Below are 12,532 nucleotides of genomic sequence, written 5' to 3' on the forward strand. Positions count from 1 at the left end.
GTCGGTCACTATGTACGGCGCGGAACGAAACGGAGCGACTGCTATTAGGCAAATCATTTAAGGCAATACGAGTCTTAAAATAAACGCCGCGCAAGCAAAGTGCTGCACAAGGATCAGGACCAACTGACATCGAGCAAGAAGACAAAGATGTCAAATGAATGATTCAAAACTTTGAATCGAGACGCTGCAACATTTCGGGCCTGTCACTGACTACTGTTTTTAATCTCAATTAATCGCTTTAAAGATGAGTTAACTCGCGATTATTGACAGATAATCTGTTTTAAATGTAACTTAAGGGAGATTTAATCGACACTGAAGTGGCCAATAATGTTCACAATGTTCTGCATGTTATTATTGGCCACTCTCACATCGTCCTTTAAGTTACATGCAGAACAGATAAAAAAAAAAAGTCGTTAATGCCATTAATCGCGAGTTAACTCAGGTTTAGTGCAATAAATGGAGACTAAAATAGTAATCCACTGACAGCCCAAATAATGATACACACATCCGTGTTTGATTCCTGCTTTCACCTTTGAATTTATATTAATTTCATTTAAATCAAACAGATTCAGAAATCAAACTTATGAAGATACTGTCTCTAATGTTATTATAGTTATTAGATTTATAGTAAATATAATATTTGGAGTAAATAACTCCACTTCATTGAAGAACCTGCATTTTATCTTATCTTATATTTTTTGACGCATTTACGTAACTATATTATTATTATTATATTATTATGATACACGCATTATAATAATAATATAATAACAACAACAACAACAACAACAATAATAATAACAATACATTTTGGTCACACTTTGAAACAACTATATTTTGGTCAGTAATTCAATTATTCAGGTGGAAAGTATAGAACTGACCACATGTATTTTTCAATAATAAACATAATAAACAAGATGGACGCAGCAGAAAACTAGCAAGAGAACCACATTTGTGGGATCCACAGAACCATATTTTGCAGAGTTGAAATAGCTGACCAGACAAAAAGGCTTTTTTTGTCAGGGCGAGGAAACATAGATGTGGGATTGTCCGGCACATTCATGCGCCTGTGGGTCGATGTGCTTCTGGGAAAAGCCGACATCTTCATGATCGTGTTCAAAAGAAAAAAAAAGAAGTGAAGAAAAACCCGTGCGGGAGTCTTATCAGAAATCTTATCAGAGGGAACATTCAGGAACAAGCAGACTGTTTACGCGCTGTGACAGAATGTTCCTTCGATGAAAAGTTTCCAGAAAAGTGGACGGACAGGGAAACTGGGGGGGAAATGAGGAGGGAGGGAAGATTAAACCGGCAGCAGACTTCCCGAGCTAGAAGAGAAGCTTGCATCTAAACAACAAAAACTCAACCAGTGAGTTTCTACAATACTTTAATGAGAAATAACACTTTAAACAGTGGAAAGAAGAAGTGAATTTAAGCAAAAAATGACTGAAATAAATACCACCAATTTATGAAAAATATTTTTGTGTCAAAATATGACCTAGTTTTTATCTGTTCCAGTGACTGGCGAACATCCAGTTGTCGTCACACACAGATGGTAAATGGTGATAAACCATCCTAAAAGAGGAAGCCACCTGCAGCAGCGGCGACAATGGCTTGGTTCATCGCCGCTACCTTTTGCTAGCGGATGACTTCCCTGTCTCGACCATGAGGTGGTTGTTGGCAGCTGGTCAGTAAGTCAATGGCTCTCTAAAAGAGATGAGTCAGCAGAGACGTGGAGGAAGTTCAGTTCAAAAGAAATTACACTGAAGCGCACAGTCAAGATTGTTATCTGTGTGATAAAGCCATCATCCGTATCATCTGCCAGTAACCAGTCGGTTAACCTGGGTTTGACCTGATCTGATTTTGAGCTTGTTTCTGCACACTGTAAAAAGAAAAAAAAAAGGATGGCATCTTCCTTTTGGGTGGTCCCACACCTCCAGAACTGCCAAGTTACGGCCAGATAAAAAAATAAAAAATAAAAACGCCGAACATGGCAACCCAGACAGCTTGAGTTTGCAAGTATATTAAAGTAAAATAAAAATTCACTAGCACAGGAGGAACCAACACCTATGGAAGCAGGTTTGGAAAAATGGATTTGGAAAACTATCATCCACCACAAGCAAAAAAAAAAAAGTAAAACTTCAATATGTGCTTGTATTTGAAAGCAAAATCTGAGCGGCAAGAGGATAAAAGACAGAACTGTAAACAATACACAAGAACGATAAGAAAGCCAAAAGGCTAATCACCTATATTATTACCCAAATATTGTAATTACATTCCCTCTTTGGAGCCTGCTGCACATAATATTTTTCAAAACCTCATCTTTTGTTTTGCAAACCTGGATCCATAAATACCCAGGCACTCCAGGAGCCCTCTCAGCTCAGGGTCTTTTTCACAGCTGATAATAACCATTCTAACAGCGTTCGTACCGCGGCGGCGCCACCGAGAAAATGTCTGATGCAGAGACAATTCACACCTCAAGGAAGGTGGCGCCGTCGAGTGGTCGACAGTCATCGCAGTATGATCATTGTAATATGCCGAGATTTGACATTGAAGCTTTTGAAATCTTTTTTTATATTACGAAGAAAAAAGTCTATGGTGGTGGCAGTATGTAAACAATGGTTAGCGCGGATAGCTAACTAGCTACATAGATAACTAGCTATATGGATAGCTAGGTCGGTCGGTTGGTCGGTCGGTAGGTAGGTAGATAGATAGTTGTGGAGTCCATTTGAAGAAGATGTGTTTTCTCGCCACAGACCTGCTGCGTCTCATTCCATTGTCAAAGTCGTTCTGAGACTCCAGCATCCATCATGGTGCAGACAGATTTATGATCATCTGGCAAGTGACATCAGCCAGCTATTTCTAGAATTGGTGGGAATCAGGGTCCATTTGGGTTATGTCATTGGCTCCTTTTATCTCCGAGCACTTGATACTGACAAACAGGCGACGCGAGATAACGCGCCCGAATCAATGGCTGATACAGAGCTGGGAGTCGCGGCCGCACTGTGCCACGTCTCGCCGACGCGGTCAGACCTCACATTCGACTTCTGGAGATGAAAGGAGATGTTTGCTTTGGTGTGTTTATTCATTTGTGTGAGTCACCGTGCGACTGTAAATTCATTGAGTCACTCTGACTTGCGTGGAGCTTCAAGCCCAGATAGCTGGTTCAAAACATGTTTCCTAAATAAAATATAGAGTCACTAAAACAGACGTTTCCCAGCGCAGCCTTGGATTTATCGCTAACATTTTGTCAATAAGTCGGTGGCTTTGTAAGTGAGCTCTAAATCCGGAGATCAGATAAGATAGAACTTTATTTTCTTATCGTTTGCCAGGAAGCGAGATTGTCGACAAGAATCATTACCTCCCGACAATACTACAACACAAATATTGGAAATGCACTGCAGAACTAATCATAAACAACCTTCATACGGTTGGGTCTGTAAGCATGAGCAGAAAACAAGAGGTCGTCTGCAAAATGAGTTGGTGGGACGCATTTGGTCCCTTCGTCCCGCTTAACCCGTATAATCGTCACTAAAAAAACGTGTTTCTGGGGATCAGTTTACTGCTCTTTGAAGCTCACTGTTGCCTCCAGAAAACTGGCTTATTTGTTTGTTGACTTCTGCCTAGCATTATGCTACATTACTGGTGTACTGCAATGATGAAGTGGTACAAGTAGTATTAGCATTTTTGACCTTATTTAAAGATGAAAGTTTTCTATGGTCACATGACATTGGCATGCGTCAACAGAAGAAGTGAACGGATAATCACACCCCAACTAGGGGGCGCCGTAACAAGCTATGCGCAAGCCAAGTGGCATATCAGGTGAGTCACATGTGGAGCGACCCTCCTCTTGGCAAGTGAGGCCATCTTCCTGTTGAGAGGGCTCCATGACACATTGTGTAAATATGTTTACTACCATATTAGGACTGGGAATAAGTGACGCCAAGTCAGCTTACGCACCACATGCTTCTGAGAGGAAACTACTGTGTCATGCAACGCAGCCGGGGATTTTAGAGAATCAGTCTCACTTACCAAAGTCCATTTCACAGTTTGGAAGTTGTTCTGATGGGGAGGGAGGACACTTTGAAGTAACAGGTGAATTATCATGTGTCGAAGCATCAGCCTTTCCTCTTGAACTCTTTTGATTTTATCTCTTGGTTCCTGTTAAGAGGCCTTCAGAGGACCAATAGGATTGGAACAGTAGAAGAGAAGACCCTGCCAGGAGGAGGCGCCAGCGGGGGAAGATGTCAGGGAGAGGATGGGCCACAGACATTTTACTGACTGTGCCAGGGATCTGGAACCAGGCACTGATCGCTGAGATATTTCCTGGCATTAAAAACTTCTACTCAGATTTGAGTTTCGGTTGGTCTGGGAAGTTCCAGACTTCCCTCTCCTGAGAAGTACCATGAGAGAGGCCAAGTCATTCCCTGGCCAACCAAGAATGTTCCTGGCATTCCCAGGGTCTCCTCCCAGTTGGACATCCCTGGAGTAACTGGTGTGTTACCAGGTTCAACTCTGAGTCTCCTCTGGATGACTGGGCTCCTCACCCCTCCTTTAAAGGTGCAACAAAAGCAACTGATTTAAAAACTGTTGCACTGCAGTATGGGAAACTTTTCTTGACTTTTGGTAAACTTTCAAGGTAATGCTCATCTCATGCGCGCCTTGTCCGGATATAACCAAATTCTTGATAATACACGCACCAGAAAACCCACCTGCTGAAAAGGAAACACCAACTTCCGCTTCCTGTTTACATTCAGGGAAGCCATCTTGGATTGGCCTACTCGGGGTGGTGAGGATTTCACTGCCTGATGCGGTCCACCCGAAGTTCCGGGACTGGAACTGGATGTTAGAAACACGGATGCGCAAGGTTTACGACTTGTGTTTATTCATTATATCACTTAATTTCTTTTGAATAGTTGTCAAAATAGTCTATATTTAACAGTAAAATCTGGAAATTATACGCTTAAATGTGCATGCGTAAGTACGATCTGGTCTGTCTGCCTGATGTGGTCCGCCGGAAATGATGGTGCTGGAGCAGGAAGTTACAGACAAGCCGGTAAACAAGCGTCACTTTGGTTTATTTCTTTGTCACAGACAAACTGCACAGACCTAACCCTAAATCTAGACTGTAGAAGTAAAAAATTTTTAAAAGTAAAAAAAAAAAAAAATACCAGTAAACGTCAGTTGGTAAAACATGCGCAATTTCCGGTTTCAGTCCCAGAATTTCCGGCAGTGACAGAGGATTCTCCATATTTCAGAGGTAACCAGGGGCATGGCCAGAAATTTCCCTGTTCAGACCATAACTGTAACCCCGATCCACCATGTTGGAATTTCCTAGCTTCAGACCCGCACCCCCCAACAGACCTGCTTTCCTAAACACAACTTGGGAGGCGGGGCAATTGCTTTGGTGGCTGGACGTAGCGCGACGTAGTCCATACGGTAGGGGGGACAGCGCCACCTGATAGAGGCAACTAGTTTCTTTATGTCTGTAACCGTGAGACCCAAGTGCAGATAAGAGCTTCTGCTATCATCCCAGGACAGAACGATACTGGGTCGTCGTGGACTCAGAGAGTCTGCGAACAGTCTTTGTGGGGTCCCAGCTTGAGGGCACCAATGGAACATCATCAACAGCGGTTATGAAATATGCTCATAGGCTAGTATTCACGTTTATTTGACCAGAAAGTTCAGCAAGACGTGTCTTTCATCTGCGCTAGCTTGAAGCCGCTGGTGAGCACCACAATCCCTGGTGATTTTAACTGTCTACCAAACCTTGAGTTAGCAGCCCTAGCAACCACATCTGACGCAGCGCGGCTGTCAGTGGAAAAATAATGAGAAACTGGAAGTCACAGTGACGCAGGTGACCCACGTCCTGTTCGACCTCGAGACTGGGAAGTGACCAGATCAAAACAAACAACTTCCTTCATTTCATTACACAACTTTGCTGTAAATGTCAGAGGCATTTCATCGTGTCGCTCCGGCGGGGTTTTGCTGGAAAAAGTTTTGAAAATGCAGTCAGTTTTTTTTTTTGTGGTCAGCTGATTGTGCTCTTTGGAAATAGTTTTGGTATTTTGCAATTCACTTCATCAAACGGCTGTAATTCTCTGAGCCACCACTAGAGGGACAGACTCCTCATGCTGTCATTCAGTCCCCTATAATGCTAATGCGTCCCCTAGCAACAGTGTACATGTTCAATGTTATTTGTTTTTACTCTCTACATTTCCTGTGAACACAGCTTATTAATATGACTCTAATCTACACCCCTAATATTCATTACAAGTTGTATCTGTCTGTTTGCTGAAGCAGCATCTGGTCAGTAGCTTGTGTTGCGCTACCTTAAATAATATTATTATGAGTTTGGTGATCAATATTAAGCTCTTGTTATCTTTGAAACACAAATAAATCTATATAAATAAAAAAAATATATATGTATGTGCTATTTATTATATATTTATTATGTATTTGTTATTGTTATTGAATGATTATTAGAACTTATTTAATGGTTTCAGAATAAAATAATTCATTTTTAATAATATTTTCTTAAATTTATTGACTTCTTTTTTTCTGAGCAGAATCAGAAAATAAATGTTCTCCAAATGTTTTAAGTATGAGCCAACAAAAGCACCTGCTTATGGAGCGCTAATGCTTCAGATATCACGCTCTGAAACTCTATTTCTTCTAGTAGAACAACAAACAGAGCTTAGAAAAAATCTTCAGCCGCCTCTCTGTTTTTTTATGCTTAAGAAGAAAAAAAACAGAACATTTTTCAAGTTATTTTCAGGGCCACAAGGGGTTCCTAATAACACACAATTAATAGATTATAAGAAAAACGTGGGTTGTTGCCTCATGGAAACAGGATGCACCTGACATTACCTGAGCAGTTTAAAATAAACGCAAGCCGAGCTTTGAACACCAGAACCAGGAGTTCACTGACTCAGACACTGGCAGTTTCAGCTGTGGGGTTTTCAAGTTTGCGGTGCTTTATTTGACTCACGGGCTCTGATGTGACGTTTGGAAAATCGAAAGTTTGTTTGAAAGTTGTTGGCTAGAGAGCCACAAGCGACAGGTAGGCGGCGCCCTGGGGGGCGTTTGCATGAACTTTTATTCAAGGTCATTGATGCCAGACTCCGGACATGACGAGTCAGTTCAAATCTCATGAATCATTTTCCTTTTCTGTCTGTTAAACTTTAGTGATCAATACAAGCTAACATGGATTTTTGTAAATTGGTTTTATGCATCTGAATTTGCTTCCTTATTATTGCACTCTTAGAATTCCACTTTTGGTTAGTGAATTGGAAGTGCCGTAACAGGCAGGTGATCTCGCTATAAAAAGGTCAACACCCATTTCAAAGACAACAAAGTCACGTAGTGTCATGTGAAAGACACTTAGTAGGAACTAAGCTCTTTCCCAGAAACACACCAAGAAGTGACCCTTGAAGAATGGGAGGTATTCTATCTAACCACTGCCACGCATGCACAACCAAGATCTGTTTGTTTGTTGGTGTTGAGGGAAAACCTGCTCTTCAGACAGCAGATTCAATTGTTCGTGTGCTGCACTCATAGTCTCTCCTCAAGGGTGCAAACATTCCAGTCGAGGACACCCAGATGACAATTAACCTGTGTTACAGTAAAGCTGTCACACGATCAGAAATGAACACATGCTGTGCCGGGTTATTTTTAAACATGACTAACTCGCCAGTTACCAGGAAATTGCTTATCACGCAAACGTCTTGCTCAAAGACGGACGTTCTTGTCGTGAAGCGCTGAGTGGAAATGAGAGAGTTGTGAGCAGGTGGGAGACAGGAAGTGAATCTCCCTCACGTGATATCAGTCGACAGGAATCGGCTCGGATGCCGGTAAAGCCGCGGCGTATCTCTGACAGACCAAAACTTGTCTGTTGCACCTGAAACAACACCGTTGTAAATGGCGCAATAAATCAATAAATCCATAATAGCTGTAGAATTAATAGCGAGTTTTAATCTTGACAGAAAGATTAGTCGTAGTAAAATTATATTCGACTTCCTATCATATATAATAAAACTGACTCACTCCGCCCCCAAAAATTCTTGCTTCACAATTCATTCAATTTTGAATCATTTTTCCGAGCGATATTCTTGTGAAAAAAAAAAAATGGCACTGGTCTTTCCAGGCCGTGTCGCCCCCCACACACCCGGCGGGTTTACGGGAATCACGACCTTAAAGTAAATGTCTGAGTCAGTGTGGGAAAAACTAAACAGCCGCCTTTTCAAACTAAACAGCGGTTTGGGTCGTGGTGGTGTTGGTGGAGCTCCTCTGGTCTGTCATGAGAAGAGCTGGGTCAAAATATTGCACAAGCGTGCAACGTCGAAGGCAAGCTAGCTGTCTCCGTCCGGCTCGACTTTAGGGAGACGGATGTTTTAAACCCATCTGGGCCTCAGGAGCAGCAGCCTGAAAGCGCTACAAGTGTCGCAAACGTCTATGTTTCTTGGCGTCTTTTTACTGTTGATATCTAACTTTCATGACCTTCCTGTGTCTACAATCCTGTTGAGGAAAGGACCACCCACTACACGGCCCTCAGATGCTGGTCCAGAAACCTGCCGTGTTCTGGTCCAGATCACTTTGTGCGTCAATCTCCCTCCGAATGTGACCTCCGTTTAAACACGGCGAGGTCAGTTTGTTTATATCATTAAGTGCTGACGTGCGCCGCCTTTTCCCTTGCTCTAGTAGGAATAAACCACTGAGTCAGCATACAGGAATAACCCTGGCGTTATTGTCTCCATGGCGACGCAGCAGGGCTCCGGCATGAGTTGGTTTTCCAGCATGATTTTCCTCCCATTGACTGAGCCAGTCTTCAGGGAGACGCTAAAACATACCTCACTCTGATGACACAAGGGTTTTCTGGGAACAAGAGGAGAATTTGAGCATGTGTGTGTGTGTCTCCCCCCCTCCTCCCCCCTCGCGCCCAGACAATACCTGCCACTGACAGCTGGCACTTACCAAAACCCATCAGGTCGTGTGATGTCAATCTCTTACCCACAAGTCCCTCCCCTCCAGCCTCACTCCCAGCTGGGCTCTTGGTCAAACTGCCGCTCCGGTCGCCAGTCTATCTTCATAATGAGTTGACCCTTGCCATGATCTGCTCCTCATGCGCGTGTGGGACAAAGGTTTAACTGGAAACACGGTATCAGCACGTCTCTTTCTGGCCTTCATGGCTGAGTCAGCTGGGAGGCAACCATGAGGTGCAGCCATGATGAACGCCGCCCGCTGACTCAGGACAGTGTGATATACCAATGAAGTCTTACAGTGTACTTCCAGTGAAGCCGGGGTCCAAAATATATAATCTCTACTACTCACTGTAATGCAATACATTTCCTTGCCATTTTAAAATATAATCATTTCTTATTTTCAGTCATTTTTTTGTTAGTCTTCCCTTTTAATTCTAACTTAAGAAATGTATTTTCTCAGTCTGCATTACGAAATACATCACTCATATATAGCAGCTTGAAAATCCCAATAATGCCTCATTTTCAGTTTGTATTTTTAACTTTATGTAAATCTTTTACTGTCATCTAACGCCTGAGGAATTTTTAAAAAGTGAAACTGTTATTTATCTCCTGCCAGTAAACTCAAAACAGTGAGGTCGAACGGTCTTCCTGCCTCTTCTGCGATATCTATTTGAGCGCTGTTAACTGTCGTTTTCATTTCATATCGCATTTGATTGATCATGTAAACTGGTTTTTTTTTATTGCCCGTGCTTTAAGTTTATGCTTTTATGTCATGTAGATGACGTTGCTGCTTTATTCGCTTCATGATTTGCATGTTTCTAGTACGCCGTGTTCGTTTTTATTTGTGTCACCATGGTGACGCGCAGACGTCAATGTGCGATGTGGCGTCCCCTACCGGGATCTTTGCGCTTCTGAGAAATTCGCTGGAACGAATGAGATAACGCGTGAGGGTTCGGACATTCACTGGTTAATATTTGTTGACTGTGGACACAAGCTCGGAGGCTTCATTGAGGAGTAGGAGGCGGGAGGGGCGTCGATTGTGGCAGGAAAAAAAGACTGAATTTCCTGTTAATCTGCGCTTACTGGCACTGGAGAGGCGGGACTTCACTCTTAGCACCGGCCCCCGCCGGGCCGTACTTAAACCATAGCAGACGGCGAGCAGGGACGAGTCGCTCCTCTGACACAAACGCGGCGATCTCAACTTTTCTAATCCAAGAGTCGAAACATAACGGATTTAATCTCAAGAGAAAAGCCAACGGTGAGTCTTAACGCTGTTTTTCAGTCGCAAACATCGCTGTTTTTTTAAATTGTAATACTGCAGAAGGATGTTTTGAGATTTGGGTGGTTAGTTTGAGACATCCCAACTTCACTTTTGAGCCGCATTTAGTGTTTTAAAATGTGTTTAAACATCCTCTTAAGCCATTTTTATTCGTTTAAAATGACTGACATTGTTATTGTCGTGGTTCAGTTTGCATTACAGAAAGGTATATTCTTAAAACAGAGGCTTTGTCCAAGTGAATCTGTGCCAGAATGGCTGTTCATTAACCCTCCGCCTCCTCCCTGCAGGTCGGATCTCAAGCCTCTTGACCCTGGTTCTCTCCCCTGGTGTGTGTGCTGAGTTCCATGCTCTTCATTTCTGCAGACAAAGCAGGCACAGCGCCATGGTAACTTACAGCAAGCTCACCGCAATGAGCAGCAGCATCAACTCCGGCATGCTGCAGACTCACCGCTACAAGACCTTCAGCACCAAGGCCCAGTACCAGATGGTCCTGACCACGCTCCACAAGCTGCAGGAGAGCGGCTTCTACTGGGGCTCCATCACCGGGAAGGATGCCAACGCCATGCTGCTGTCGGAAAAGACGGGCACCTTCATCATCCGGGACAGCTCGGACAAGAGGCACCTCTTCACCGTCAGCGTCAAGACGGCGTCCGGCACCAAGAACCTGCGCATCCAATGCGACTCTGCCTCCTTTTTCCTGCAGACGGACCCTAAGAACATTCAGACGGCCCCCCGCTTTGACTGCATCCTCAGACTCGTGCATTACTATATGTCTCAAAGCAAAGGGAACAACCGCAGTGGGAATATTTACTACATCCACTCTGGTGGGGAGAAGATCCCCCTGGAGCTTCACCAACCGCTCTTCTGCAACCTGTCCACTCTGCAGCACCTCTGCAGGAAGACGGTGAACGGACACTTGGACATTTCCTCCAATAAAGAACAGCTTCCTCAGCCAGTTAGGGATTATCTCCAGGACTACGACGCCCCTATTTAGAGGTGCACGACCAGGACAAACCGGTGTAAAAGCGGTGTCGCGGTTTCACACTAGCGACATGTTGGTGGACCACTGAAGAACTCATCTGCTGTAGTCTCCGACTGAGGCCCCATCTGCTGCTGCTGCTGCTGCTACCAAAGTGCTGTGAGGTTGTCAAGTCCACGCACATGAGCCAAAGAAAACCATCCGTCCATTAAAGGTGGACAGGCTTTTACAGACTGAGCTGATTCACTTTTTTTTTCTCCTGCTGAAAGGCAGGTTTACATGGAATCACTCGCACAGATCCAGCATTCCTCCGATTCCTGGCAGGGTGGACAGAAATGGCCGCCTTATTTTTTTATGGAAGAAAAACACAAAGTGTCCTCATATGGAATATACAAGCCAAACTCGACTGAAGAATCCTGACAGAGGCGTGACAAACTCGGAAGGTGGATGAATGTTTGGAAGCCGTTCAGACGTCTTACTCTGATGCCTTTTTGGAAAACGTTGTTTACCTGAAGACCAGATCTGTTGCTGTCTTTTAAAAAGACACTTGTGACGGCCGCACCGCTGGCCACCAATGCTTGACCCTCCCCACGACACAAACTGGTCACTCCGACTTTGCACTTATTTATACCTGTAAAGAAAAAACATTTCAGTAATTTATAATAAAGAGTACTAGTTTTCTACAAAGTGCTGACTCATTGTTTCTTTTTTTCTCACACACTGGTTTCTTAGAACTTCAAACAGGTGTAGTTGACATTTGCCTTTTGTAAACTGCCAGCTTAACAAACAAAGGATGGGTATTTTCTTTCATGTGGTGACAGAAGTATTAGCATAGAACAAGCTGGAGCCTGCGACTCGAAGTGAGAGCGCACCCCTTTTATATATCATGGGAATTTGGTCAACATTTTCAGCTTTATCGACTCACTCTATTGAAAACGGCAAACTCAGTTACTGCCAGTATTATTTACTGGCGCTACTTTGGTTGGGCTAACTTATTCAAGTTTGTTTGGATGGAGGCCAAGTTGAGGGGCTGTTCTCTTCAGACTCAGCAGACCAAGAAGTCCCGTGGTGCTTTCACGCTTCGACCCGCCTGAGTCTGTGAACCCACACGTCTCCCTCGAGTGCTCGGGTTTCTCAGAACTGCCGTGCGTAGTGTACTCATATGCATGTATGTAAACAAGGCAGTCTCCGCCCACATTCGATGTGTGAAGCACATGTGTCGCCTGACAGACGCTCGCTTCTAAGAACCTGTTCTAACCACAGCGACCTGCTCACCTGCACACGATGCGTCCGAAC

The 12,532-nt window shown here is 43.7% G+C and overlaps 1 protein-coding gene across 1 annotated transcript; it reads left to right on the forward strand.

The window, feature by feature from the left end:
* Positions 1-10,072: 10,072 nt before the first annotated feature.
* socs3a (suppressor of cytokine signaling 3a) lies at positions 10,073-11,923 on the forward strand. The gene is made up of 2 exons (XM_053851865.1): positions 10,073-10,236; positions 10,545-11,923. The coding sequence occupies exon 2, from the start codon at positions 10,640-10,642 to the stop codon at positions 11,249-11,251; it is 612 nt and encodes a 203-aa protein (XP_053707840.1). The 5' UTR covers positions 10,073-10,236; positions 10,545-10,639; the 3' UTR covers positions 11,252-11,923.
* Positions 11,924-12,532: the final 609 nt, after the last annotated feature.

This window comes from Synchiropus splendidus, chromosome 19, assembly GCF_027744825.2.
Source record: "Synchiropus splendidus isolate RoL2022-P1 chromosome 19, RoL_Sspl_1.0, whole genome shotgun sequence".
Taxonomy (NCBI): domain Eukaryota; kingdom Metazoa; phylum Chordata; class Actinopteri; order Syngnathiformes; family Callionymidae; genus Synchiropus; species Synchiropus splendidus.

Excerpts from the sequence above, each read along its gene's own strand:
- socs3a (XM_053851865.1), top strand. The coding sequence starts at position 10,640 with ATGGTAACTTACAGCAAGCTCACCGCAATGAGCAGCAGCATCAACTCC.